At 36.5% G+C, this 27,969-nt stretch overlaps 1 protein-coding gene across 1 annotated transcript; it reads right to left on the bottom strand.

Annotated features, from left to right (window-relative positions):
* On the bottom strand, positions 1–27,822 carry LOC145662363 (uncharacterized). Its single transcript, XM_081727876.1, has 5 exons — positions 27,608–27,822; positions 25,905–26,012; positions 20,643–20,876; positions 14,848–15,139; positions 1–4,374 (listed from the first exon to the last, which is right to left on the bottom strand). The coding sequence occupies exons 1-5, from the start codon at positions 27,758–27,760 to the stop codon at positions 3,458–3,460; spliced, it is 1,704 nt and encodes a 567-aa protein (XP_081584002.1). The 5' UTR covers positions 27,761–27,822; the 3' UTR covers positions 1–3,457.
* Between the last annotated feature and the right edge of the window lie 147 nt (positions 27,823–27,969).

Below are 27,969 nucleotides of genomic sequence, written 5' to 3'. Positions count from 1 at the left end.
TTGTAATTTCAAATTTATTTATTTATTTATTTATTACATTTTAACAAAAACTACATCATTCGAATCTTGTAGGCATGTGTGTATAAGAGCACTGAACGCATCTCACTCAGAAATATATCTTTATTGTAAACTTCATATATAGTAATTAAAATATTGATCCATATTTTTTAAGGCAAACTCAATTTGCTTATAAAAAATTGTTTAGCAGAAAGGTAAAATAGCGCTAAAGCATTACGGTATAAGAAAAGTTTTGCACACACACACACATATGAGAAATATCACAAACATTCAATCAAATAAAGCACCACCGCACTTAAACACAAACATCGTAACATACACACATATATGCGTACTCTACATAAGAGATGAAAGTAATTGTTTCCAGTTGAATCTATATTAAGTACATTGTAAGGCTAGTGATACATCTTATAATTAAAAAGTTAAGGCCACTTAATTTAGGACATTTTGTGCAAATTTAGCTAGAGTATATTAATAATAATAATAGAAAAAATATAAATATATCCCCTTAAAATTACGAAACTTTTTGTTTTCTAAACTTAGAAAAAAATACTTAATATGACACATAATGAGTAAGATTCGAATAATGTTTTGTTTCATTTTAAAACAACGATGTCATGTAACAAACAACACACATACACACACACTCATATACATACACACAGTCACATGTAAATCTGAAACATCACAATACTGTCAAAAATATTTCTTTCAAGTTACATTCCCATTGAAATATTCAGTATATGTGTATATAGTTCACAGCTTTTGTGGACATCACAGTGTTAAGTAAATAAGTAGAGAAGGGTAATGCTCTGTTTATGCGCTTGTTTATAAGTATACAGAGTCAAATAAGTATATTGATACATACGTAATGAAAAAAATGACTTGTAAGGCACTCATTCATTGCTACCATGGGAATTATAAATACTCGTAAACATTTGAGTAATTTACACTCATCTTTATATAATGATAGTGTGCTTTTTACTTTTAAAAATACAATGACGTCAACATTTCAGTATTATTTCTCCGCCACTGAGGATGTAATACTTACAAAAGTGATTTATTACATAACAAAATTACAATGCGTAACATTCGTAACGTTTCTTACGTTTTGTATAATTCTGACATTCTTCTTTAAGATGTTCCAATCTATAACAATTCTTTCACGTATTTTGGCAATCACGTAACTCCTTCCTAGAAAGCAGTAAACACATCTCAAAAATAATTCTTAGTTCATCATCACAGATCATTTCAGTCAACCATCATAATACACTTCAGTACTTATTTATCTTTTTCCCTCTTTCATCAAAAAGAAAACAATGGCAACTAACTTGCAGTTCATAACTCACTTTTCAAACTATATTCTTTAACAGTTCTTTATATTTCCATTACTTGTTTGTTTATTTCGCTTATTTCACCACCTAAATAGGAACAACATTTACTTAAAAAAAAAACCTCATCTAAGACTGGCACAACACACTTTTTATATGTATAAAAATAACATACATACACATTTTTATATATTTCCTTTCTAATACACACGCATACATACATACATACATACATACATACATACATACATACATAACAGAAAGAGCTGACACAACATACGCTCACATACTGTTCTACATTTTAACTCTCTTAATCTAGTGTATAAAATAGCTTAAATAGGAATGATTATTTTTCCGACAGCTCTTCATTCAGCTTGTCAGCAGCATTCTTCATAAGGTATCGTATTCCTCGGGAATATTTGAAAGACTAATTAATTATGTCCCATTACATTGTACTCAATGTTTCCAATAATTACACATTTTCAGAGCAAGTAAGTCTTCGTTAAAAAAAAAAAAAAAAAAGTTATTCCTAAACACAGATCATGAAATCCTTTATAATGCACGACGTAAAAAAAAAAAAAAAAAAAAAAATGAATACTAATGTACATATCTTGTATTTTCGTATAATATGTATTTACGGACTGTTTCATAAAGGAAAGCAATAAGGTAAACAGAAAACAATATTAAGTATTCTACTTAAGGCTTGTTTTTATCAGACCTGTAAATTTTTTGCAACTTACATAAGTAGTTTTTTTTTTAAAGCAGATATGGATACCAGATAAGTTACCTAAGTATTTTTGTTTTTATTTGGAACACAGATATGAATACTAGATCACAATGAATGTGGTATTTAAAACATTGTAAGAAATCAACACAGTTCAAAATAACGTTTTGATGTGAAATAGTTTAAACTGGTGGATTCACCAACAGAACACAAGAGGTTAAAAGCATAATACACAAGAGTATATAGTATTGATCATAGTAATTTAAAACAAAAAAAAAATCATTTTTAAAGTACTTCTATTTTTCAAACACACACAAAACTTTTCCAAAATCAAATTATATTTTGATTTAATGTTATTTACTGCCCCTTCATTAAAAAAAAGTTTCTGGCTCTGAAAATGTTCTTATTCTACTCTGAACATCTTACGTAATTGACAAACATATGGTTGGACCTGTTTTTGGTGTACAGTTTTCAGAATACAGAAAAAAATATACACAGTATGATGATTGTAATCTTGATTGCTGTGGAAGTGAAACATTAGGGAAGTCGAAAAAAAAAAGTTTTACAAATATTAGACATTTAAAATAATTATTTTGTTTTATAAAATGTTAATGTGATTTTTAAAAAAGAAATTATATTTTCTACTGTTTAAAATATTTTATGATCATCACAATAATGAAGGCAGATATGACATCATACTGTACACACTAATTTTTACCTATACAAAACAACTTATTTTTCTACTCTTATATTTTCATTGGTCCCAAGATATAGAACACCATAATCATATTTTAATCAAAATATCTTGGAAGCTTTTTTTAACATTCTGTTCTTCAGAACATCCAGCTAACATGAGTAGTATTCTTCAGGATAATGTTCAAAATATCGTAAGTAGTAAACTGAATATAGTAGAAATTTACTGTATTCTTAAATAATTTTCATAAGTTTTTTTGAGTTCATGACCTGACCGCGATGTCCAAAACATTACGACCTGATGACTAAATACAGCATAAAACGAAATATTAAAAGATAAAAGAAACTATACAGGATGGTTTTATAAATTATTCTGGGGCTACATAATCAAGAACTATAAATTTTTATCTAAGTTTTGGGATACAGGGAGTCTGACAAAAAAAACCACTGAGCAGCACACTATGAGCAAAATATCATGATACAAGAAAGAACATTGGTCAGATCTTTCTCTTTACAGAAAAATCTTAGTATAACATGACACCATGAAGACTTTCTGCTTCTTCCAGGCTCATAATCTCGATATCAAAATTGTTTTAAATAAGAAAACAATTTTAAAAAATAGCTTTAAAAAGCTACTTTTGCATTCATTTTTCGTTCAGATATATATATATATAGTAGTTATTCACCTTTGCTAAACATATACTTCCCCTCTCTTTGGCTGCTGAGAATTCGAATTGTTATTATTATTTCTACTTGCATCTCCGTTGTTACTATTTAGGCTATTGTGCTCTATGTCTAATTTAGACATTGTTGGTGGTGTACAACCACCTTCTTTGCTGTTTCTATCACCATCATTACTATTAAGCCTATCATCATCATCCTGATCAACTTCTGTCAGGGTTAATGTAGTTGAACTAATTGATGGAGGAGGCGGGGGTGGTTGGGGTACTTGTGGAGCCGCGTGGCTCAAACCTAATGTACTAAAAATGGGTTGACTGATTGTTGCTGGTGCAAAGGTCATTGGATTCATAGTCACCGTTGTTAGAGATGCTGTGGGCATGGTTCCTGGAGGGAAAGACGCTCCTGCATTTATCGTATTCATGGTGACTGGGCTCATAGTGACTGGTGTTACGGTCATTGGAGTGCCTCCGTTGACTGGTGTCACGGTCATCGGTCCCAAAGAATTGATTTGGGTCATAGTTGCAGCTGTTCCAGGCTGTCCCAAAGCAGCTCGAGTTAGGGTTGGAGTCATTGTTGCGCTAGCTGTAAAAGCTGTTGGACTTCCAGTAACCGGTGTCACCGTCCCAGGCGTATGTCCCAGTGTCACAGAACTTATTCCGGCTGATGTCAATGCTGGAGACAGGACAGCCTGAGCTAATGCGGCTGTTCCTGATCCTGAAGCTGTACTGAACGTTCCTTGTTCAATCTCTTGAATGGGCGACAGTACTACTTGCACCACGGGCAATTCTGTGGCATAGCTCTGGCCTTGTGTGCCATCCGTTATTCCTGGCAGCTTCTCTGCCATCTCTTTGCCTACGTCAGGGGTTGGGATTCGAGGCCTGTTCTTCACAGTTATAGGGATTGATCCGTTCATCTTCCCTGAAGTGCCTGCAGAAGAAAAGAAAATTTTGTTACACGACGCTCTCGGTTACTACTTTTAACATGAAATAAAGTATATTTATATATTTTACCATATGATAGACACATCTTATCCCTTACGACAAAAGAAAAAATATCATGAAAGGAAAACAATACACAAATATTCTAAGCTTTCAAATATTCTAAGCTAATATTTTGCTAAGCTTTCAAATTCAAACGACGGGAAATATTGAAAGTTGTTGACCAAACCGTCTCGATGTGACGGTGGTCTATATTTAGGTGTATTCGGGGAAGTAATCATATAATGGTGATTGTATGACAGATACCTTTCCATTCCGATTGAAAACGAACTACTCACTGTGAAAGTTTGATTTCGCTTCATTGCATATGGGATGAAAAATGACAATAATATCAGAAAAAAATATTAAAATAATTCTCATGGCACTACTCTAAGTTCACCCGTTGCATCTCATGTGCTACGCGTGTCGACCAGTGGCGTACACAGAATTTCATTAAGGAGAAGGAGGGGGAGTTCAAGGTCCTAAGTTTAGTTTCAGGATTTTTGTGTGGATATCTTAACACAGTAAGAGTATAGTTTTCATATCTGAAGTGTATATTTTCCATCCGTTACTGGTATCGATTGGGTTGCTGTAAATAGGTCATGGTCAAATGTCAATGCTGTCGGTAGGGCTTTGTGGAAGTAGAAAAATATTGAAAAAAAATGTAAGTCAATCTCGCTGCTGGATTGAGTGGGGTTATTGTCAATATAATATTCCAACTGCAACGATTATATAGTACTTGTAGATATGCTTACTGGAAGAACTGGCGCAAATCCCGAGGGGATAAGGGGGACACGCCTCCAATCTTGGAACTGGGGCGACTATCTCTCCAATAATCCGCTTTGAAATGAGTTTTTGGGGAGGAATGTGATTATTTGTGTCCAACTGCCACAAAGGAAAGTGAGATGAAATTGATGTCCTTTGCTGTTTAATATACAACAGGTTCACCTTAGAAATCGGATTCATCTACCGTAATATAAGTCTCATCCCCCCCCCCCCGCAGAATAAGCCTCAAATCTGCCCGCCTCCCAATTTTGAAGACAACTCTGCTCCTCTGACCCTGCACAGCACTGTTTTTCAACATCATAAATATTTTAAACATCGCTTTAAAAAGAAAGAAAAAAAAGGCTTATAGGAACGGTCTCACATGTCCTTTCCCCCCAATGTTGAATACAGATTTGCGCCGTTGACTAGAAAGATAAAATTTCTCTACATTTTGCTGAATTTTCCTATTTGACAGATCTGTCTTACAAAGTTTCTTTCAATCTACACAATCACTGTTTCTAATAATAGACAGGAATACTCGAAGTTGCTTTAAAAAGAAGTAATAACTTCATCATTAGCGGTAAGATTAATCACTGCAGCCATTAAGAACAACCACATATATATGTCGCGAAGGTGAGAAATTAGAGGTCCTTGTCTAATAATTAGATCAAGTGGTGATGAAGAATTTATTTCGACCTCTTTTCCTTCTCTGTCTCATTAAAGCGATCAAAACATCTGGTACATTGGCAAGGCCTCTTTAAGAGAAATTGTCCGACTTTTCCCAAGAAGTCCTTGAACGACAAGGTGTGACATCTAACGACAAAATATTGTATTAGCTGTCATTTCACCGCATAAATCTGTCAAAGTGTGTCATTGCGTTTACAATTCTCAAAATGTTGATACGAAATTCTTCTGGTACGTACGCTACGTGAATTTCTTATGATTTTCTTTTCTTTTTTTACACATGAAACTTATTTTGTAATCACATAAATTCATGTTATTTATTATTCTAATTAAAAAAGATAGTGTTCATTTAAATTTAACTAACTATTCTTTTTAAAACCGAAACCATATCGGATACGAATCTACAATTTAAACTCTTTCTTAGTGGGATATGTGATTAGTGTACTACGAGGAAAACAAGGTGAAAAATCGTCCTAAAGTTAGGACTGCCAGATCACACGTTTCTGCAGTTTCCAATTTTTTCTTCTTTTTGATCTTAAAATTTTCTTCTATCATTTAAAAACTTTACCACTATTATATATAAACTTTTTTATTTTATTATTTTTTTCTCTTAGCTATTTCATGTTTATCACAGATGGATTTCCAGCTCTGGAGAATTTAGGAACATGAATAGTATAAATTTTTGTGCATACCTGCCTACACTGCGGAGCGGACAGATGACTGCGCTTATCACATTTCTTTGTTTTGTTATAGCAGCATTTTGAAAAGCTTACATTTTCTTCCCAAAAGTCGTTTTAGTATGTGGAGTTTTGTTTTTATTTATTTGCTAATAATAACTATAAAGTATCTGTCTTCAATAAGGTCCTCATTAAAAAAAAAAAAAAAAAAAAAAAAAAAAAAAAATAGTGAACAACTAAATATTTTAAAAATCAAAAATTTAGAAAGTAAGACACATAAATAATGCTTTTACTGCCAAATCTAACTTTTTTCACTTTTTATTACCCGTTGCAACGAGTGACGATCTGGGAGCGAGTGGACCCATGCCCCTCCCCAAAGTTTCCTTGACTCTTTCGGATTTGACTATCTGACAACGAAACACATCCCTGAACGAACTGTCCCAGGCCACATTGCCACGTTAAATGAATCAATTAATCTTGTAGCTGTCATTTAAAAAAAAAAAAACTTGCAACCCAATCTTTCTATTTACTGTTTACATGTTACAACTTCTTGAAAGCAAGAAAGGTATCTCCTGCCATGCAGCACTGCACTGTAGTGGACAAATAGTGATCCTTCTCATTAAAAACGTGTATTTTGGCGCACTTCTCCACCTTGTCCAAAAGAATCCGTTGTTTCGGAAGCGGCGAAACTGGTTTTTCCTTTATTTCAGCGGGAGGGCAATAGCAGGTAGCAAGCAAGACATCCCAGAAAGTTGCACATTGTTCAACTCCTTGCAAGATTAAAAAAAAAAATGTTGTGTGCCCCTTTCAAGACTATGTTTACATGGTAAAATATGGTAGGGTCTCAAGTTTATTTTTTAATGACAGCTACAAGATTCATTTAACGTGGCAATGTGGTCTAAAGTTATACAGAAGTCGGCGCCGCGATTACGTGCTCATCGGCACGCTGATCGGCATAGTCCGATTTTTGTGCACATCCCCACAGTATTTTTATCTTCGAATCTCATCGTGCTCATCCCCACGTTACCAGCTGTCAAGTGCGGACACCTGACTTCGTGCCTTGGGGAGTGGGGGTGGAAGCCTTGTTGTCATCTCGACGTTCCCAGAGGCCAGGTGTGCACACTTGATTCCGTGGCCTTGGTGGTGGGGGTGAAGAAAACTATAAAAGGCCAACACATAATACTGGGATTACAGTACCATATTGATCTGCAACGCAGTTCACAAGGACCGCTATGGGCAAAGAATTGTTACTGCATGAAGGATATCAGTATCATTTTCAGAGGAAGAATAGACATTCTACAACATGGATAAGTGAAAATCGTTAATATTTCCATAAGCCAATTTTGAAAGTTGTAAACAGAAGCCTTGAGAGTTTATAATATGCCTGAAAGTTGTAATTACATTTATTTTGGAAAATTTTATGAATCAAATCCATATGTATTCTTATTATTTGCTACATTTATGAAGTAAAACGTAATTAATCAAAACTGCATCTTTCTTTCAGTTGTGTGTGAAGAGGACGACTTGAAACTGTCCTGGCAAAGTGAAGTTGGTGGAGGAAAAATGAAATGAAATCTAAGTTTTACGTCCCACTTTTATGCCGGTTAGGCTAAAGGAGACGGTAATGATGAGAGATGAGTGAAATGGTGGAATGAAGAAAGTGGGAGGAAACGGGAGAACCCCGAGAAAACCCACGAGCACGGTGTTTGTCCACCACAAAGTCCACACGGCGCGAGCTGGGATCGAACCAGGGACCCCAAGCAACGGAGGTGAAGGCTCTACCACTGGGCCACCGCACTCCCTAAAGTTGGGGAAGGAAACAGCAATTGTAGAGAGACATGTATGCCAGACGTCGCTGCTTGTGAATTAAAAAAACGACTCGCAAATTGCAAGAGAAGAGCAGAGGAAGAAATATTTACACCGGTAAGTCAAATTTTCAAAGATGAAATGACAGTACCAGTAAACCAGGATTTAGATTTGATGACAAAAATTCCGATGTACAGCGACAAGAAAGGCTATTTGAACAAAGCAAGGAGAAAAGCTCTCGGCTTGATATAGACACACCAACGCCTAGCAACATCTTCTCTGACGATATTCTCCTATTTGAGGATGGATTCTCATTCTTGGAATACGACAGATTAGAAGAAGACAAAAGGATTTTGTGTTTCGGTTATGAGGGTTTAAGACGAGCACTGACAAACAGTGAGGAATGGTTCTTGGATGGAACTTTTAAGAGTTCCTGTAAACATTTTGCACAACTATATACCTTACATGCTGATATTGTAAGTATACATAGCAGTACATCGGTCGTGTCCGTTCTTTATGCATTGCTTCCCGACAAACGTGACGTCACGTACTAGTGCTCTCAACGAGTCGGGTCGGGTCGGGTTGAAGACCGACCCGAACCGTGATCCGGCCTCATTGACCTGACCCGACAACCCTACCCGAGCTGACCCGATTGACCCGACTCGAATAACCCGACCCGAGTAGCCTGACCCGACAACCCGACCCGAGTTGACCCGACTGACCCAACCCGACATTTCAGGATAGTATGACGCACAGGCGTTTATTATTAGGACTAGCCTTCGGCTAGCTGGGGACTCCACCCTAAGACCCCCACCTTTGGTCGGCCTGCGGCCTCGCACTTATTAAACCTACAATTATACCGAATTTCACGTTTCTTTTCCTTTTTCAATTACCTAAATGATACGATTTTGTATCCTACGAAAACGCCCATTTTAAAAAATATGAGAATGTCTTAATCCCCTCTTTACACCCATTAAAAACTAAAAATATTTACTTTTGGCAATTTTCTATAGGTTAGTCCCAGAAGGCTACAATCGTACCAAATTTCATCATTCTAATCCTGCCGGAAGTGCCTAAACATTTTGGGATGTAGAAGATATCCCATATAAATAACATGAGAAAGATTTTTCAGTTCCCCATGAGACTACTCTAAAGTTGAAAATTCTTCTTTTTGGTAATTTAATTGGGTAACGCTAACGAAAATGTACAAGCATATCGAATTTCAAGTTTTTGTTCCAATTCCTAGTACCTAAAATATGAGATTAGAGGTCCAAAAAAGGTCCACTTAAATAACATACAGAATTTCTTCTTCGGCCCTTTAGACTAGGGATGGCCAGATGTTTTCGAAAACGAAAAATTGAAAACGAAAAATTTTTCGAAAAACGAAAAATGAAATTTCCGAAAATCGAAAAGCAGATTTTTCGAAAAAGGCCATCCCTACTTTAGACCACCTAAAAATTAAAAATATTCACTTTTGGCAATTTTTCTGTGGGTTAGTCTCGAAAAGCTACAATCATACCAAATTTTCACTTTCCACGTCAACCGAAAGTACCCGTTATTTTATGTCAGTGAGTGAGTTCATGTAGTTTTATATATTATTGATTTCATGGTGATTATTCACATTTCCGTGAATACTGTTACGGCTCTGTCCCATTTTGAAAGAAATACGAAAGTTGTATGCTACCTTGTTAAATGAAGGTTCCATTTTTGATTCGAAAGACCCAAAGGTTCTAATATCATCAGTACGTGTGAGCTACCTATCTTGCTTGTATAGTATATTCTGAAGATTCGTATAAGAAAACAGGAGCTGTCGGTAGTATGAAAGCCGAGGGCAAATATCTCCATTAACACCAAACGTTTGCAGCAATTAACTTTCTAAAATACGTGTTAAAAACAGTGAAAGCCATATTTATTTACCGATGAATATACATACAAATATATTTGTTTGTTTGAGGACATATTAAAAAAAATATTTCTTGCGGAATCTTAGCAATAAACAGAAGAATATATTGCATAAATAAAAATAATTTTGGCAATACCTAACACAATTATGTGAACCATCGAATTTTTTACAGTCAGCGCTATATTGGTCACGCACATTAGTCATGCAATGACATATATTTTAAGCTATAAACAGGGAAAGTATAACGTGAAATTGTAATAGCTGGATGGTAGTAAAAATATATTTTCCATTAACAATACACTGCAATACTCTCTCTTGATTCATTGAATGAATGAATGAATCAGAAATAAAGAACACAAATGGAACGAAAATTAGTTTTCGTATAAGATGAATGACATCACTTTACCAACCTCGGATACTGTCAGGGACTTAGGGGTGGTACCGGTATATGACAGAAATTTAACATTTAATAATCACATAAATCACATGATTGACCAGGCGTACAGAAACCTTGGATTTATCATCAAGATCAGTAAAGAATTTACTAGTATTACCGCCATCCGAAAGCTATATGAACACTACGTACGTACAAAACTCGAATACGCAGCCACTATATGGAACCCTTACACAAAAACAAATTTAAATAATATAGAAAAAGTTCAGAATAAATATCTAATGAGGCGTTTACACTTGGTCGATTTAGTCGCACGGCTAAATCGACTCGCTGCATTTGCGACTAAATCGAAGCAACTAGACCGAATGAGATCGATGGATGTGTTCAATTGTTTCAACCGAAATTGAATGCTGCTTGTCGACTCGCTCTCCTCTGGTCGATTTGAAATCGACTGGCAATTTTAAAGATGTCCAAGCAAAAAGTAATTGGTACAATTTGCGGTGTTATAGCAGAAGAAAATAGAATCGACCACAGAAAATAGAACGTCTTTCAATTCAGTTGCTAGTCGATTAGTCGCTTTCGATCAACAAGCGATTAAGTTGAAATCCTGTTTACACGGTCGATTAAGTTGAAAGTGACGTCAATTCAACTGAATCCAACGCAAATCGACTAAGTGTAAACGCCCCATAAGGTACTTGACATATAGGGAGACACAAGTATATCCGAAAACATATAATGGTCAATCTTTAAATTTAAACTTTAATACATTAAGTCTAGAACAGCGACGAATAATGCAAGATATGTTGTTCCTATATAAGTCGACTGCACCAATTTACTGCAAGAATTTAAAATACGCACTCCTACAAATGTAACTCGCCTTGAAAATTTCAATTTCTTTCACTGCGACAGATTACACACAAATGCAAACAAGAGGTCACCAGTATGGAGATTGAGTACAACCTACAATAGGTTAACAAAATACACAAGGGATTTGGATATTAATAGTAACAGCCTAAGTCAATTCAAGGAAGTTCTTTGTAATGTAATAAGAAATAATTGTAAATGAAAGAACATCAATGATATTGCAATCACATTATAACTATGTATTATAAGATGAATGTATGAATGTGTTATAGTCGCTTAATACAGGTAACGGACACTGTAATTGGGTTATATAGCCTGTTGTGTCTAGAAATAAATAAATAAATAAATAATAAATTAATTAATGCAAGGCGCTCGGCTAAAATTAGACTGGGTCACCACCAGGAAGTTAAAATCTGATTCTATACTTAAAGAGATTTATATTGAACTATGGGTACAATAATATTGCTCCATATTACTTTCAATCGTTTTCCTAACAATAGGGGAGGGATACGTGCACCGGTGCACTCCCTGAATCTGATCCTGTACATATATGATGTATTCTGAGGCTATCCTATAGTTAGAAAAAAATGGCTGACTCGTATTTGTGTTCTTTGTTCTTTTGAAAATTCACAAGTTCTGGGATGCTGAGAGCAGAAAACAATCTTATACTTTATACCAGTGATGACCAAATGACGGCTGGCGGATTCACACTGCTTCGCGAGTATGTTTCATCCGGTCTGCGAATAAAAATGTAACCAAAAAAAGTATGATTTATTACTTAAAAAAAAAAAAAACTTCCGTGTATAATAAGCATGTATCTTTGTATCTAACAGTCATAATGTACTTTTGTACCTAAATTGAGGCTTGATTTAACTGTAAAATATCTTCTTCCGGTTACCAACCCCATTCTGCGAGAAAAGCCCGTTGGTACCGGACAGATGTTTTTATTTATTTATTTATTTTAAGCAAGATGTAATTTCGTAGAGTCACTTTCAAATATTGGTGGTCCATGCTCAAATTTATCCAGACACATAAAATGAGAAGCAGAGTATGCAGAAAAAAAAATTAGAAAATGTATAACCTGAATATTCAGCGAATCGTTCAGTGCGAATCTAGCCCGGGCCGGGGGGCCTAGCCCTCCAGTTTCTCGAGTGACAATAATAATTTAACCTATTATTTATATATTTTTGAAAGTTTATAGTAAACTCGTTATATAGTCTGGGTTCTGGCAAGCCCCCTTTCCCCAGCTTTTACCCTCTAGATCCGCCACCGGAATCGTTGCCTCAAGGAGGGACAACAAAAATGCCTCCCAGTATGGTACATTTGTTGTCCTAACGCTATGAACTTTAGTCTCTTACTGAAATTTTTGTTTCAGTTCACCTAATCTATACCTACGCACAAAATTAACACGTAGCAATGTCATAGTGTACATCACGTGAAGAAGTTTGGTTTGCTTTTTGGCAAACCATAATCTTTAAAAGAAGTTAAATTTTACCACGCCTAGACTTTTTAACACATTAAATTTTATCCCGCCTAGGATTAAACTAAATGAAGTGCACTTTAAGATGAATTAATATTTGGTCTAGGAATTAATTCGTGCGGGTGGACAAGAGATGGCACAACGAACGGAGCGTCCCACAGTTCCGTGTATCCACACATGTGTTGCAAACCCCTGTCATCGCGTATCGTTCATAGTATAGGGCAGTGGATTAAAGCGTCAACAACACCAGTTTGTAGTTAAGTGAACATGGCGCAATTTGTGCCTGATAAAGTGTTTTTGCGGGGTGTCCTGCTGCATTACTTTAACATGCAGAAAAGTGCGACTGAAAGTCATCGTATTTTGGTGGAAGTGTATGGTGACCATGCTCTAGCTGAGCGAACGTGTCAGAAGTGGTTTGCACGGTTTAGAAGTGGTGATTTCGGCTTGGCAGACCAAGAGCGAGCTGGACAGCCAAAAAAATTTCAAGACGAAGAATTGACAGCATTGCTCGAGCAGGATTCGTGTCAAACGCAGGAACAACTTGCAGCAGCATTAGGCGTTGATCAAACAACAGTCTCCAAACGCTTGAAACCCATGGGAATGATTCAAAAGATGTCACATTGGGTTCCACATAAATTGAAAGACAGAGACGTTGAAAGACGAAAAACCATTTGCGAATTGCTGCTTCAACGACAGAGCAGAAAGGGGTTTCTGCATCGAATTATTACGGGTGATGAGAAGTGGATCCATTACGAGAACCCTAAACGAAAAAAGGCGTGGGTGAAACCAGGTGAACCAGGTCCACCACAACCAAAACGAGATATTCACTGTGCAAAGGTTATGCTGTGCATATGGTGGGATATGAAAGGTGTGGTGTACTATGAGCTGCTGCAACCGGGTGAAACTATGAATGGAGAACGTTATCGACGACAATTAATGCGTTTGAAGCAAGCTCTGGCCAGAACACGACCAGAATGGGAGAACAGACATGATAAACTTATTGTTCAACATGATAACGCTCGCCCACATGTCGCAAAACCGGTCAAAACCTATTTAGAAAATGTCGGATGGGAAGTTTTACCCCACCCGCCGTATTCACCAGACGTTGCTCCTTCGGACTACTACTTGTTCGATTGCATGAAAAACGATTTGATTGGACAGCGGTTTACTTCTTCAGAAGATATCGAAACATGGGTCTCTGACTGGATCGCTTCCAAGGATGAGGACTTCTTTCGCCACGGAATCCGTACATTGCCTGACAGATGGGCGAAAGTGGTGGCTAGCGATGGACAATATTTTTCTTAAGGTATTTATGTATTTTGTGTTTGTACTACAGCTTCAATGTGTGCGTACCAATCGCACGAATTAATTCCTAGACCAAATATTTGAAACTAGAAACTACATAAGTCTTTCGATTTGTCGAATAAAAAGTAATCCTGTTTAATTTTACCCATTTATTCTATTTTACCCATTTGTTTTCTATCCTGAGCATTATACTAACCCGCTGATCTCAACAGTACTGCGGTTAATCTATTAAAGAGGCATGCTATCCATAATTAGTCCTATAGAAATATTTACATAGGAAATCGATTTTAGATGGTCCATATCTTCGGATCAACCGTATAGATCATTTCCAACAACGAAAGCGATTCCCTAACTTTTGATCCCCTAATCCTGGCCAAAATTGATGATGATCCATCAAGCAGTTCTTGAAATTTTATGTCTTCCGGACGGACAGACAGACAGACAGACAGACAGAGAGTAAATATAAAAATGAATTTCTGGTGAACCAAACTCCATAAATAATAATAATAAAAATAGAAACTTGTATGTTCTAAGCGGATACTTACTATGCCTGCTTCTGTGCATGCCGTTCCCACTTCCAGAATGACGTCTCCCGGACTTCCTGTGTAGGAGTCGATCGTACAGAGACATCTTCTGAGTAGGAGGTCCACCTCCGTTCGATTGGTTGGGTCCAGACTCGGGCGTCGAATAAAGATTCCCTCCTGTCACGGAGTGATTCCTATTTCTTCCAAAGAGACCGGACGAATATTGAGTGGAAGATCTCATGCTTCCCATTCGATGCAGCTGGCGTTGGAACCAGTTCTTTCGTCGTTCGACTAAGGGTGTATCCACACTTTCCTAGAAAGAAAGAAACATAAGTTGTTATTAAAGACTAGGTATTATAGGAGGTATTATTTATTGTATTGCCATTAGGCACACACAAGAGTACAAAGTTTAAAGTCAATTGGGCATGGGAAGTAGATAAAAAAAATAATATTTACACGAGTAAACAGTTTGATTTGGACAGAAGGAGATGATGATGATGAAGTAGATGATGGTGGTGATGATGATTGCAAAGAAGATATACATAAATACTTGAAAATAAGTGTAATTTTGAGTATTCGCAAAAAGGAATCCAGCTATGCGACAGCTACCCACCACACTTTATATGCAAACTTTAGAAAATGTCACTCAAGAACTTTGCTAATAAAATGTGCTTCCATCCCCTTCATTTTTACTTGTGCAAAATATATTTCAATATATTTGGTAATTGCATGCGTACTGTTAACTGCGTATTCGCATCCTTGAACTCATCACTTCTTTTTTATAAAACTTTTCTATTACTACTTGTCATTGACGGATAGCTAGAACGGAAAGCCTACAGATAATTGACGAAATAGTTGACACTGGGAAACTGTATGAAATGAAATCAAAATTGAAAAATCGAAAGTCATGAGAATATCCCGTGGAAACGCGCACTTACGGATCAGAGTAGAACAAAGAGAACTTGAAGTGGTCGATAATTTCAAGTATCTGGGAGGTATTTTGACGAGAGACGCTTACCGCACCAAAGAGATTAGGTCAAGAATTGTCATAGCCAAAGAAGTATTCAACAAGAAAAAGATCCCTTTAACTAACAGGCTTAATATTGGACTAAGAAAAAAGTTGATCAAGTGCTATATACTGAGTATTGGAGTGTAAGGTTGAGAGACCTGGACAATACGGAAGTTAGAGAAGAAATATTTAAAGGGCTTCGAAATGTGGTGTTGGAGGAAGATGGAGAAGATAAAATGGACAAAAAAAGAGTAACAAACGAAGATGTTTTAAAACGGATAGGAGAGAAGAGGACACTTCTAGCCAGCATCCTTCGTAGGAAGAACAATCGTATTGGACACATCTTGCTTCTTATATCGCCATAGAAGGAAAGATGGAAGGAAAGCGAGGAATAGGAAGAAGAATACAACTGACAGATGATTTGAAGAATAGAAGAAAATATTGGGAGTTAAAGGAGCAAGCTGAAAATCAAGAAATGTGGAAGAAATATTTCCAGGTTCAAAACTAAAATAAATAAATAAAAACTCATTAGTCCTAGGACTTACCAAAAGGCAGAATACTTAATAACAATAATAACTGACGGATATTATGGCAGGAACTCTCCGTACTAAGGAGGTAGTTCCGGTGGCATTTGCTGCTCTACTTTTAGTAATTCAAAATATTTAATTGTAAATTCTAAGAAATAAAGAAGAGAAGAAACACGATATCCCTGTATAGTAAGAAAAAGGAAGATCGAACCGAATCATTCAGTGCAGATCATACCGATCAATGACTACTCTGGGTACCTCTTAAGGGGAAATTACTCTCAGAAAGCTTTTTGAATTGTGTACAATAGCTTTTTTATAAATCAAATTGATTGTAACCATCAAAATAAGCCATAAAGGAATGTCTGTAGCTGATTCACTGATAGATAGATTCATACTAATAAATAGATAAATTAATTAATTCTCTTGTCCTACATTTCTTCTGCCAAACTTTCTGGTTACACCGAAAGTTCAGATAGAAGTGCGAACAACACAAATTGAAACTTGTGGTAGGCAGCGCCACTACATCGTTTCGTCTTTTCTTGAATGTCTTTGGAGAGTTCCTAATCTTTTCCGGCAGGTGGCAGCACGGAGACCGGCCAAGAGGTTATATAATCGCAAAAGCTAAAGCTTCCTTCTCTTTCCGGCAACCAACCATACAGCAGCAGTGGCAGCACCCAATATCTGATGGAGCTAGGATCAGCAGAGGCTACACCCAGAAGACAGTGATGGAAATTATTGCATAAAGACTTTCTTTCAGTGTTACAGTGAGGAAGTAGACCACAAGAGTGAAGAAGTGCGGCTGGCGTAATGAATCTTACGTTAAATATCTAGCCATTTTTTCTTGTCTGTATAGTCTGAGTCAGTGTTATCTGTATACATTTTTTTAAAAATATATTAAACCTTTTTTATTTTTTTAAAATACTAATTCCATAAAAGAAACCACCTTTTATCACTCCACGCACCATATGCGCAACCGAGATAAATGCACCCTCTCATTTGCTCGAGCGCAAATGCGACGGTGAGAAAATCACCTATGCCGTTTCAATCGATGACATTCAGCCATCTTGTTAGTAGGAGAAGAAACGCATGCCGCTGTTAGTTTTGAGGTTTGAATTCGAAGGACTATCATACGACCGTTTTGACAGCATCCAAATGTCAAAGATTTTCTGTCAGAAAGAGTTCTGCACCGCGCAAAACAGTTTATGATATACAGGGAGCTAAATTTGGAGAATAGGACAGGTAAGCTGAAAACTGCAGCTTACCTCACATTTAAAGACCTTCGTGGAATGAAGTTCTAGTTTGGATATCGATGGCAGCCACTTAGAAACGTGACACACAGTCCTGCAACATATTACGTTCCAGCAATACATTACGTTTCAATACTCCCTCCTGTGACAATATGTGGCAAGAACGAGTCAATCTTGCAATGGGAAAGCAAGAAAACAGATTTCGGCCCACTCTCTATCGTTGATTTGCATTCAGAATATGCCCCATCCAACGATCAAAATTTGAAGTGAAACAAAAACGCTTTGAGCGGTTCGAATGTTGTCCTATGTACCTGGACGTATCTGCTAATTCCACTACGATTGGATTATAATGGTTTGGTCAACATTTTCCTCGAAAAACACTCCTGGACGTCCAGGTGGTTCATCTTGACACTTTCTGTCTCAGTCCCTGAATTACTCAAACAAACGACATGTGCTATTGTTAACTGTATCTCCTTATATACTTGCCAAATGTTGTGAACTCAATACTTCCTTTATCGAAGTATGGCGTGTTTCCTATCGGTCTTTATTTCATCCCCATAACGCTCTGTCCCTTAAAGAGTTCCTCGTCCACAGTCACTGCCTGTTGCTGGTCGAAGGTTTCCCCAATTGCATGACTACCGACTCATGCATTGGCAACTCATTTGTAAGGTTAATATTCCGCTAAGTGATGACCTGTCATAACCGTGTAGAACTTTTGCAGTACCCTCGTAGTTCTACAAAACATTTTAGATGTAAAAAAAACTTTCAATTCTGGAGATCATCTTGAAGGCGAGTCTTCACATCCCTGAATAAATATCTCCTACGAGTTTTGCTTCGCTTTATAAATAACAGTGCTCGCTTATTTCACAAGTAAACCAGTAGAAAAAATCCGAAAATGGTTCTTCTAATACTGGTGCTACCCACAAATTCACAAGAATGGGCTTACTAAAATGAAACAAAGTACAGTATATGAACATTAACATGTCAGAGCCGACTTTACTACGCAGTCCCTCGTAGAAGCACGATTCATCAATTGACTTAATTAGTCAGCCTATATAGTTCTGCTGAAAATCTCCAACTAAAGGAGTAAATTACGAAGATATTTGTATCCGATTACATTATCCACATCCTCTAATATACATGGACCAAATTACAAGTTGGAGAAGTGGGAAGGTTCACATGTTTTACCGCGTAAGATGTCAGATATTAGATATAAACCGTTCACGGTGTATCATAAAACCACTCATCCAAAATTGCATTGTGAACCAAGCTTAGGGTTGCCCTTCGTCTTGGGAAATCTAGGACCGTCACGGAATCGAGATCTGCGTCCCGGCGTGCCGAAAATATTTCTCGGGACGCTTAAATGTCCCGGATTTCAGCGAAGAAGGAAGAGAAAATTAGTTTAATTTTTTTCACAGGATTAGGTATATAATTATTCTCTTTAACTTCTGAGTATGGCAATTTAAACGTTGAAAAAAAACTTGAATACATAAACAGGGGTGCCCACAAAGGGGGGCTATGACGCAAACTGCGTCATCGAAATATTTGGGGGATGAAAATCTATATAAATATGTTTGAGGGGGTGTAAAAATTAATTGAGAAGATTTTTTTTTCATGGAAGAACACCTACGGATAGACAATTGAGGGGGGGGTGCGTCATGGACATGAGGGGGTGGGCACCACTGACATAAAACACGGATTTAACTAAGTTCGCGATTTAACTACTTTGACATTGAACGAAGCATTCGTTTCCTTGGGCCAGGGACAAAAGGTTTTACTCCTCAATCTTATTGTTATCTGCAATACTCTGTTTCAATCTACATCTTGCTTCTGAGATATTTTAATAAATAATCCCTGATAGATATTTTTGGTAATTTTTCGCTGCCTATTCAAGAAGAAAATATACTGTTTTAATTTATTGATGCATACACGTGAGTTATTGTGTTGTTTGTTTGTTAAAAATAAATAACAGAAATAAAGTGAAAATTCAACGAAAGAAATTCTTTGAAGATAACAAATGGCGCCAAAACACATTGCCAATGGATTAACCGTTCTAACAAAAGGATATAACATGAGCAGATAAAACGTGTGAAAGGAAACATTATATCTTGAATGAGCTAAAATAAACTCTGAAAGCCACGAAACCTAACAGATCGTGAAGGAAAAAAATGCTTACCAGGGGGAGGGAGTAAATAATCTATTTACGTTTGCTTAACTAGGTAGGAGAAGGTCTACTAAAATTACTAAAAATTTGGTTACGTAATACCTGAATAATTCTATCTAATGGAAGAAAGTAAATTAGCATGTAACACTTCTTTTCATTTTAAGCATTTTAAAGATTCTCGTAATTTAGTAGCGTCCCGGGTTTTCATGATCGAAATATGGCGACCCTACCAAAGCTTCATGTGAGCTGACTGTTCTTTCTTGTATGAAATTGGATGTCACTGTCACAAGGGCAGGAAATAGTGATTATAATGCTCTCAACTTTTACTGTATAGTATATTATAGTCACGGTTGTTCTATCTAGTGGTGGGCACAAAAACAGGTTTTTCGGTTTTAGAAAATCCGAAACCGGTTTTTGAGAATGTAAAAAAACGGTTTTCACCGAAAACCGGTTTCAGTTTTCTCCAAAACAGGTTCGTTTTTTTACCGGGCCCGGTTTCGGTTTTCTTCAAAACCGGTTCACGTTTTTTTTTTTTTTTTTTTTTTTTTTTTTTTTTTTTTTTTTTTTTTTTTTTAATTGGGTCTATTCTCAGGTTGTTCTCCAGAAACCGATTCCGTTTCCACAGAACTAGTTTTATATGTTTTTCAAAAGTTTCGGTTTTTATAAAACCAATTTTGCCCATTCCTAGTTCTATCACTTCCTTACACCGCAGATGGATATACAATACGTAGTGCTACGGGACGCTAATGCCTTTCAGAGTTATCCGATAAATATGGACTCCATGCAAACACCTTAGTTACTTGATCCTGTATCCCAGACTTCATGTACCGTAACTCTTCTAGTGCTACTTACAAATATATAATACTTACGTAATCCGCGTATACGTCATCAGCTTGGCTCTTCCTAGAGGGTAGTAAGTTCGCATAGAGGGCGTCTGATTCCTTTACTTTATAGTTCTCAGCCGAGCCTTTGGGTTCTCTTCGACGATAATGCTCGGACGCCACTGTGTACGGTAGATCCTTCGGTACTACTTCTTCCCAATACTGATCCTTCAGTAGCTCAGGATGTTCCTCATGCATCTCATCAACAATCATGTAGGCAGCCTGCAACAAATAAAATAAAATAATTAGAATTAGAATTCTCATTGTTAACAGAGAAATCAGTAGCGTCATTTAAGAGCTTGCCAGGGTGCACAAGATTGTCCACCAACATAGGGAGTTTCAGTTTTTTGTTAGTATATTAGTATGTATACAATTTACTAAAAAACATATGTTTTTCAAACTCCGGAGGGAGAATTGCTTCTTTACCCTTCCCAAATGACGCCCCTGATCTAAATGTACTGTACAAGTAACATGGCCTATATTTCTAATAATATGTTTTGTGACGTCATAAATCTGTTTCTTCCATTCTAGATAAATACAACAAGGAATATAAAGCCAGTCACAGGCCTACATAATCAAATATGACATCAAATATTGTATTAAATGTTTCAGCAAAGTGGAATTTGAACGTATACGATAACCAAGTTGTATGCAACTTTTGGGTTGATTACAACATTTGATACAACTGTTCTAAATGTTCTGTCGGTCTTCACAGCCGAGCGTACTAGCGCAACATGCTAGAAATAAAAAACATGTTCCATTGCTATACAACATTGCATCAAAGAAAATAAACGAAAACCACTGTGCGGTGGATACTAAATGTAAACATGGGAAGCAATTGAAATGCTTATTGATGCCTACAAACCAGCATTCTGTTTTGTGTAACTGTAAACTTAAAGAACATTACAATAAATACAAACACAAAAGAAACCTTGGAAAAAATAGTGGCTGAAGATAAGTTGATAAGTCCAGAGACTATAGGTTGATAAGCGTTCACATTTCACATGCATAGTTAATATTTCCAATTGCTCGTTTATTTTAAGATTTACGATTTAAACAGTTTACTTCTAAATAACTGCCTCAAGCGAGTACCGTGTTGCATTCTATGCCTACCAACAAATGTAACAATTGAATGAAGAAACGCAACAAAATTGTTTTGTATTTATTTGATCTTTTATAGTGCGTGTAAAAGTTCTAGCAAACTTATTTGACCAAATGACTATCAAAGATAAGTCTGATATAGCATTTGATGGAAAACTATGACCATGTATAATTGGCTTAAAAGCAGACAGAGCAACTTAGACGTTGTCGAAGCAGTGTTGCCATACAAACAAGAAGTTGGTTCGTGGAGTACGTACTTATGAGCTCCGATTAAGCTCTCATGCACATCAAGAACAACTATTTAATCTGAAGATAAGCTTCTCTCCATTTTATTTATAATAGCCCTTTTATTTGTATCTTATAGTAAAATCACAACTTTCTATGCTAACTTAACAGCAATTCTACCGCTTTTGAATATTATTAACGATTTCAATTAAGACTTGTTGCTGATCCAGGTTTTTTTCCCCCTTGAAAATACATTCAATTTTTCTAAGAACGGATATAATAGGAACGATATACTAAAACAAAAAAAAAAAATCCTAATTAGACCTGCATCGTAGTTAACTGATAAGAATTCATATTTTTCGTGAGAGATCATAAGGTTGAATTCCACTCAATATACAGATTTATGTTTCATATAGTTTCCTACGGGATGTTATGCTAAGTGCTAGAGATCAATTATCCATTGCGCAACAGTTGGGAACATGTGTATCAAGAGTGCATTACAGCGCGCATACATGCAGATTAAATGCAAATATAAGTCTGATCAATGTGATTTGACAGAAACTGAAAAATGCACAACTGTCAGAGAACTGTGGTAGCGCATATTAACTAACCAACTAATACTATTGCCTATGGAACCTGGAGGTTGAATGCCACGTTCACAAAAGCTCTCCATTGACTTCTATACTTGGTCAACTGGATCCAGTTTCTACTTTGTATTCCTATTTCTGCGAGATCCATCTTAATATTATCCTTCCATCTGCGTCTACGTCTTCCCAATGGTCGTTTTACGATTGGTCTTACAGTTAAGACTTTCAAAGTGATCCTACTTTCTTCCATCCTGGCTACATGACCTGCCCACCTGAGACTCCTAGACTTGATGACCCTAACAAAGTTTGGTAAATCCGCCGTTCCTTGTTATGAAGTTTCAGCCATTCCCGTTCCTCTTGGTGCGAATATTCGTCTCACGATTTTATTCTCAAATACTTTCAGTCTGTGTTCCTCATTGTAGTGCATATTGCCCAACACATCTGAGCATATTAAGGACGCCGGGTTTTGAAAGTCAGTGGAGGTTCTCGGGGTATGGAATACTACTCAGGCTTAGTTGGGGGTCCTTCCGCGGAAAATTTTGAGAATTGGCCCTCCTGAAAATACAGTTTCAGGTATTCTTGAATGAAAATGGACATTTTCCGTATGTGTTTTTATTTTCTTCTTTTGTCACAGATAAAATAAGTATTCTTGAATGAGAATATGACGGCGTAACCAAGGTGATTCTAACCCACAATCTAAGTTCTCATCATGCCATTCTAAACTCCAATCATTTGTGACATAAGAAGTACGACACATTTGAGCTCAAAATAGCACGGAGAAAGGCTCGTTCAATTTGTCTCACTTTAAAAATACTGATACGAAAAACTAAACAAGGACTGTATTTAATTTAATGTTCATGAAATTAAATATTTACCCTAGAAAGGCGCGACTCAACAATGAAACCTCAATTTACTCATAAAATCAAGCCTGTACCTCAAGGAATAGGCTTATTTACTAAACCTCAAAGAAGGCACAGATAGGTTTCATTAAAATCGGATAAATTTTACACCATTAAGTTGTTGTAGAATAGGCGAACAGACAGCTACATAAATGGATCTTAAATCGACTCGCATAAACTCACTGACGCTTGTTCAATAATTTTATACTTTCCAAAGAGAAACACTAAAGGAATAATCTTGTCATAAAGTATGGTATATACTATCGGATAATTGAATGATGTGTTTTGAGTGTATACAGTTGGTACTGGGTTTGATTCACAATAGAACACAGAATTATCGGTGTTAAAGGAACGGAATTATTTTGATTTAATCTAAGGACATATGAAAATGAGATTATACTTGAGAAATTACAAGAGAAATTACTTGAGAAATATATATACACAAGAACTTGAGTACTAATTTCTGTAATTTATAAAGGACAACTTTAATAGTCCTGCATCCTAGCCACAGAATCTTCTATCAAAGCATATTGTCCCACAATTGCAGAGATGGGAATGTTTTATTATTATTATTATTATTATTATTATTATTATTATTATTATTATTATTATTATTTAGAAAACGATGTAATAATTATTATTGAAGAAAGCGAGTACAATAAGTGTAAAGAGAAAATCGTAAATTCAGACCTACAGGTTATTCTTATTATTCAGAAGTTTTGCAAATATATGTACAGTTCCCAAGTTTGAAAGGGATTCGGACGCACTGAAACCCTATGATGTGCGTGACCCTTCTAAGGAATCATAGAAGAGGAATGTTTCTTCAACGTCAATCTTATACTCGTATAACTGTGTTACATGGTTTTATTTTTGATTTATGATAACTCGTTCTTCAATCTATAATATAGTTCCTGAAAAGAATACTGGCTTCCCATAGTTTCTAGTATTCCTCTTTATTTGTTGATTTAAGCCAATCCTTTATTATTATCCTAATTATCTGAATTAAGGACGCCGATCTTTTAGGTTCCACAGGACCAAAAAGCTGTCTGACAATCTACAGAGGATAACTGAATGTTATTCTTTATCAACGTTAAGTATAACTAATATTTACTTAGCTATCGAAGTCTGCCTTTCTTACTAAAGCAAAGATGGTTCCATATAGGAGCACTTCCTCTCGCAAGTTCGGTATCTATAGTTCATACTGTAATATCCTAGACGTGATCTATATTTGTAAACACCAACACATGCTTTTATTTTGTAAACACCGCAGGAGGGGGCAATTCCCCCCAAAGAGGATGAGGAATACATATACTTTAATCTATTGTCTACTAATATACTAGTACAAAACGTGAAAGTCTTATGTCGGTTGTGCTCTTGGCCCCATCAAGCGAAGTCTGAAATGACGCCCCTGCACCGTGTGCTCTCTTATTACAACTATTACTATTACTGCAAGAAGCAGACGACAGGCAGCATCATCAGGTCAGGTGACAAAAGAGGAACATCAGCGCCACCGCTGCCCAGGAGAAAGTATAAAAATCCATGTACCGTCTCAATCGACATCTGTCTCAGCTGGTTAAGTTCTCTCTTGGCTTGCCTGGAGCTCTAAGAGAATTAATCCAAGCCTCCTACCTAGCCTAAGAGAATTAACCCAAGCCTCCTACCTAGCCTAAGAGAATTAACCCAAGCCTCCAACCTAGCCTGGAGCTCTGAGAGAATTAACCTAACCCAAGCCTCCTAGCTTGCCTGGAGCTCTAAGGAAATTAACCTAACCCAAGCCTCCTACCTAGTCTGGAGCTCTGAGAGAATTAACCTAACACAAGCCTCCTAGCTTGCCTAGAGCTTTGTAGGAACTCAACCACACTCTTAGTTTGCCTAGACCCCTGAGAGAATCTTCCTAACCGCAACCACCTAGCTTGTGTGGAGCTTTGTGGTTTTCCTATTCTTTTGTGGTTATACTATTCAAATACACACTGTAAACATTGTACCCTTATATTCTATTACAAACTATTTTAAAATAATGCTGAATTATTACACAGTATTTGGGAACTCAAAAAGAAAAAAAAAAACATACCCCTTACAGTAAGAAGGGAATTTCAGCATTTAGTAGAGCACGACCAAGCATATTACCTTTACGATGAATCACTGAAATGGCTCTCGGGTACGAGATGACACTACAGTAGGTGTTAGGGTACGAAATGCAATGGTTAGCTGTTAGAAATTTGATGGAATACGAAATGAAAAGAAACGAGATGTTAGTGAATCTGACTTAAGACCTAAGAAAAATACTTTGAGTCCTAAGGTGGTGAGAACTACCTAGGTGTCCCTCACCCTGCTAATTAGCCTTGTCAAAGGTGTTTAATATGTCTTTCTCCCAGATGACATCACTAATACTATCCTGAATACATCGTTTTGGGACCCATCTCTCATTGTTGTCTTACCTTGATGTGTCTGTCAATGAGCCAATTGAGTTCTATATCATCGTCGTCTTCTCCGAATGGGTTGATAAGAACCTCGGCTACCTTCAGCCATCCGATGTAGAAGCAGAACTGAAAAGAAAATAATATGCCATCAACTCTCCCTGTATGTGTGTTTTATATTACGTATTTATGATACTGATAGTCGAAAATTAATTACAGTTTATTAATACTAAATAAAGATAGTATAGGGTGGTCCATATTGATGGGGCAAATTTAAAACCCATTTGTGTAGCATGTTGAACACAACAATTATTACCAACTATATGGAAGACATTGCCAACGGACGAGGGTCTTGTATTGTGTTCAGTGTTTGAAGATTACACCCTTTGACCGGTACCACCTTACCGAGAACATTCTCTGGCCCTCCACTGACAGATAGTTCCCATTTTTTCACGGTGTGCATGCGTTTTCTTGGGATTTTCCCCATTTTCTTTTACTTTCCCCATTCCCTAACTATAATTCACTTCATCATCAGTCTTCTGTAGCCTCGGTGCATAATTGTGGAACAAATTTTTAAAAATCCTCGTTTTCAATTAGATATTACTACACTAGTGATTAGGCTATAATGCATTACATATATAATGAAATTCAGGGGAAAATTGGCTCTATTAAATGATACGCTTGTATCAAACCCCTATTTAGTAAAAAAAAAAAAAAAATCCAAATAATCACTTATATTGTATGTTATAACATCACGATTCATAAACATTAATCTTTTGTCTTACGTCTTTCGCAGACGGTTACACCATCTCTTCGGTGAAACGTTTTGATATTGTGTATTTAGCTATACTTTGAATGGTCTATACGACTTTTTTTAACACTAAATTTAATGAGGTACATGATCATAAATAAAAGCAGCAGTTAGGTTAGGTACGGTATTATATGACCACGGACTATGCAGAATTTATTTCGAGGAAATCCAAATTGAAGATAAATTATATTAAAGTTTGTAAAATCATCCCTAGAATTAGACTAAAAACAATAATAAGGATTTCGAGGGGATCCGGACCTGCGTACGTCCCTATATGGGACGTATAGAATGTCAACCTTTCTAGAACTAGCTACATCATTTTTTTTAATATGAAGAAGCTTCGGGCCTGTGCCCATGTCTTCCATTTGTTGTAATCTGTTAGGGGTTAGAAAACGTATATATTGTAGAGGGTTGGAACTCTTTTCTTTCTTAATGCAATTTCATTCCCATCTGAAGATGGGCACGCTGCAGAAGTCAACGCCTTCTCTTAGGTCATGAGTATTTATTTATTTGTAGTTTACATTGGAACAGGAGCGGATCCAGGACCGACTTCTAGGGGGGGGGGTTGTAATACTACTACTTAGAGCTACTTTTAACGAGCTCCAAACTCTGGTATAGGTTCTATTTATATATAAAATAAAAAAAAAAGTTTCCTCTTTCGGGTGGGCCCCGATATCCCCTCCCTGGATCTGCCACTGCATTGGGAGATAGGTTACATGATTCATTCATTGATCGATTTTGGTTGTTTACAACATAAAATTACAAATACAAAAATACAGAGTAGTACACATAAAACGAAAAATATTTCCTACAATAAACAATGAAGCGTTGAGTGCTGAAAAGATTTCCTGACGCTACGGTAATAGTTCAGCGCGCTGAAATGATGATAACCTATTATTCTTCTAATACTTACTTGTAATGCGGTGAAGAACGGGAAATAAAGATCCAGTTCTAGTCGATCGTGATGGAGATCGTTCGATCGGTGATGGTAGTGATAGAGCAAATTAGTGGAATTAGTTGACGAAGACATGGGATCTTCTATCGGCGCCACCATCTGCTTTCCCATCAGAATGGCTACGAAGTACGTGTACACCGACAGCGTCACCACCTAGTGAAAAAAAAGGAAATTAATTATACAGCATAAACAAATTTTGTTATAATCACAAGAAATTCAACACCATTCGCTAGTGCAGAGCTATCCAACCCATGGCTTCTGACCAAGGTTTCTTATCTGGCCTTCCCCTTTAAAAAGTTCAAAATTTCATCCAACACGGA

This window comes from Thermobia domestica, chromosome 10 (assembly GCF_964235325.1).
Source record: "Thermobia domestica chromosome 10, izTheDome1.hap1.1, whole genome shotgun sequence".
In the NCBI taxonomy this organism is placed as follows: domain Eukaryota; kingdom Metazoa; phylum Arthropoda; class Insecta; order Zygentoma; family Lepismatidae; genus Thermobia; species Thermobia domestica.
This window is presented reverse-complemented; position numbering and strand designations above follow the sequence as displayed.

What these genes read in the sequence shown, in the direction of transcription:
- LOC145662363 (XM_081727876.1), bottom strand. Translation starts at nt 27,760, where the DNA reads ATGGGAAAGCAGATGGTGGCGCCGATAGAAGATCCCATGTCTTCGTCA. An exon ending in ATGACGTATACGCGGATTAC is followed by an intron (nt 15,140 to 20,642) that starts GTAAGTATTATA and finishes CTTTCTTTCTAG; the next exon opens with GAAAGTGTGGATACACCCTT. An exon ending in CATGCACAGAAGCAGGCATA is followed by an intron (nt 4,375 to 14,847) that starts GTAAGTATCCGC and finishes TTTCTTCTGCAG; the next exon opens with GCACTTCAGGGAAGATGAAC.